The 2,134-nt window shown below is 50.7% G+C and overlaps 1 protein-coding gene across 1 annotated transcript in view; it reads right to left on the bottom strand.

The window, feature by feature from the left end:
* Fcgbp (Fc fragment of IgG binding protein) overlaps positions 1 to 2,134 on the bottom strand; it is an 85,784-nt gene that overhangs the window by 26,654 nt on the left and 56,996 nt on the right. Inside the window, 1 exon segment of the mRNA XM_029531756.1 lies at positions 1,602 to 2,130. Within this exon segment, the coding sequence (XP_029387616.1) occupies positions 1,602 to 2,130 (529 nt within the window).

The raw sequence follows: 2,134 nt of genomic DNA, 5'->3' as shown, positions 1-2,134 counted from the left end.
GTGTCTGTGTCTGTGTCTGTGTGTGTCTGTGTGTGTCTGTGTGTGTCTGTGTCTGTGTCTGTGTCTGTGTCTGTGTCTGTGTCTGAGTCTGTGTCTGTGTCTGTGTCTGAGTCTGAGTCTGAGTCTGAGTCTGTGTCTGTGTCTGTGTCTGTGTCTGTGTCTGTGTCTGTGTCTGTGTGTGTCTGTGTCTGTGTCTGTGTCTGTGTCTGTGTGTGTCTGTGTGTGTCTGTGTCTGAGTCTGAATCTGAGTCTGAGTCTGTGTCTGGTGTCTGTGTCTGTGTCTGTGTCTGTGTCTGTGTCTGAGTCTGAATCTGAGTCTGTGTCTGTGTCTGTGTCTGAGTCTGTGTCTGTGTCTGTGACTGTGACTGTGTCTGTGTCTGTGTCTGTGTCTGTGTCTGTGTCTGTGTCTGTTGTCACCGGCAACGCAGACTGAACTGTAGAACTGTAGCTGGTACTCCAGGGTCAACATAGTGATGGCTCACTCAGTTGACTCCATGGCCTGGACATGATGTGCTCCAGGGTCCACTGTCATTGGCTTCCTACATCTTCACTGAGCTTCCAGATACTCTCACAGGATCCTGCTCTTTGGAGGTGTTTTCTAGTAGATCTGCTAGCTCTCTGTCTCTCCCTTCCCACCCAAGATATAGGTTCTGCTGGAGTGGGAGCACAGCTTGATTTGGTCACGTTGAATCTTCAGCATGGAGCACAGGGCCTAAGAAATGGACAGGAGGGCCAATAGACTCACTGGCTTCTCTGCTGGAGTTTGGGACATGTGGAGAGGAAGGCTTACAGGACACTGGGACATAATAGTGATGCAGGCGAGTCCAAGCAGTGCCTTTGTCTCCCTCTGGACTCATTGCCCCTCTGAACTCCTAGTCTTCAGCCCTGGGCCTGAGGTCGGTTTCATCCCTCACTGGCCTGTATGCCTCTTCAGTTATTCTCTGAGCTGTCTACTAGACGGCAGACAAGTCACCGTTGGCTCCTGCTTTGTCCTCCACATTGCCAGCACAGATACAGGCTCTCGTGAAGACATGGCAGGTTTATAGACTGAATGAGTGATTGATTTAGTGGATGGACGCCTGGCTAGTCATCTTTGATATTGTTCACAGGACACTGGGAGTCATGGGAGTGTTACAACCAAAGAATAATCACTGAATTTGATCTTGTAACTTGGCGGACTATCTTTCGTGACAAACCTCTGTGGTTTCCTGGGTCAGGAGCCCACATCCGTTCCCCTCTTTCTGGCTATTCCAGTACTTCCTGTGGATTTTAGATAGGAAATTTTTATTCTAGGAAAATCTTCCCTGTAACTGTCCCCTACTCTCCCTCTAGCATCCTTTATCCCTCTTGAATTCCCCTAGTGTCTTATCCTGCATCCCTCTCCAACTAATCTCCAGATATGCCATAGCGCCCTCTTGTGGCAATCTCAATCACCGCAGTCTATCCCATTCACCTGTGTGTGTCCCTGGAGTGTCTTGGACATCTCAGTGTTTCTGTCATTGCCTGCCACTGGGCTGAAGTGTAATCAGTGCTCTGGTACCAAGCAGATGCAATGGGTTCCCCACCTCTCGTCAAAATTCTCTACCCTGTCTTGAACTCACGGCAGTTGGTTCGTGACCTCCATTCGCGGACAGAGATGCCCAGGTCCACACAGGCTTGCGCATAGGCATTGAGGCCATGGCACAGGGTGAGACGTTCCCCTCCTGTCACGCACATGTCATATACACATTCTTCCAGGAAAGGCTTGGGGTCCAGAAATTGATGACAGTCAGCAAATGGGCCTGAGGGCAGAGTTAGCATGCCACAGAAAAGGTCTTTCTTAAAGAGCTGGGACTGGCTTGGGATGCAGGACGGACAGTTGCCATAACAGCCATCATCACATAAGAGGTTTTGATCTTTCACCTTCCAGCTTTTGGTGAAGTTTAGGACATCAGAAGCTTGCTTCCCGTCAGGCGTGAGGAAGTCATCTGCAGGGTCTCCGTTATAGTTGCCGCACAGCCCGCACACCTGGTCTTGGAAGCGCTTGGGCAGGCTCAGGGTCAGCTGGCCATCCCAGTCATAGGTGACCACCAGTCCAAAGTCCATCTCTATCACACCCCGTGTTCCACTCTGGTGCACACGCAGGCGACCCTCA

Source organism: Mus pahari, chromosome 1 (genome assembly GCF_900095145.1).
Source record: "Mus pahari chromosome 1, PAHARI_EIJ_v1.1, whole genome shotgun sequence".
NCBI lineage: Eukaryota > Metazoa > Chordata > Mammalia > Rodentia > Muridae > Mus > Mus pahari.
This window is presented reverse-complemented; position numbering and strand designations above follow the sequence as displayed.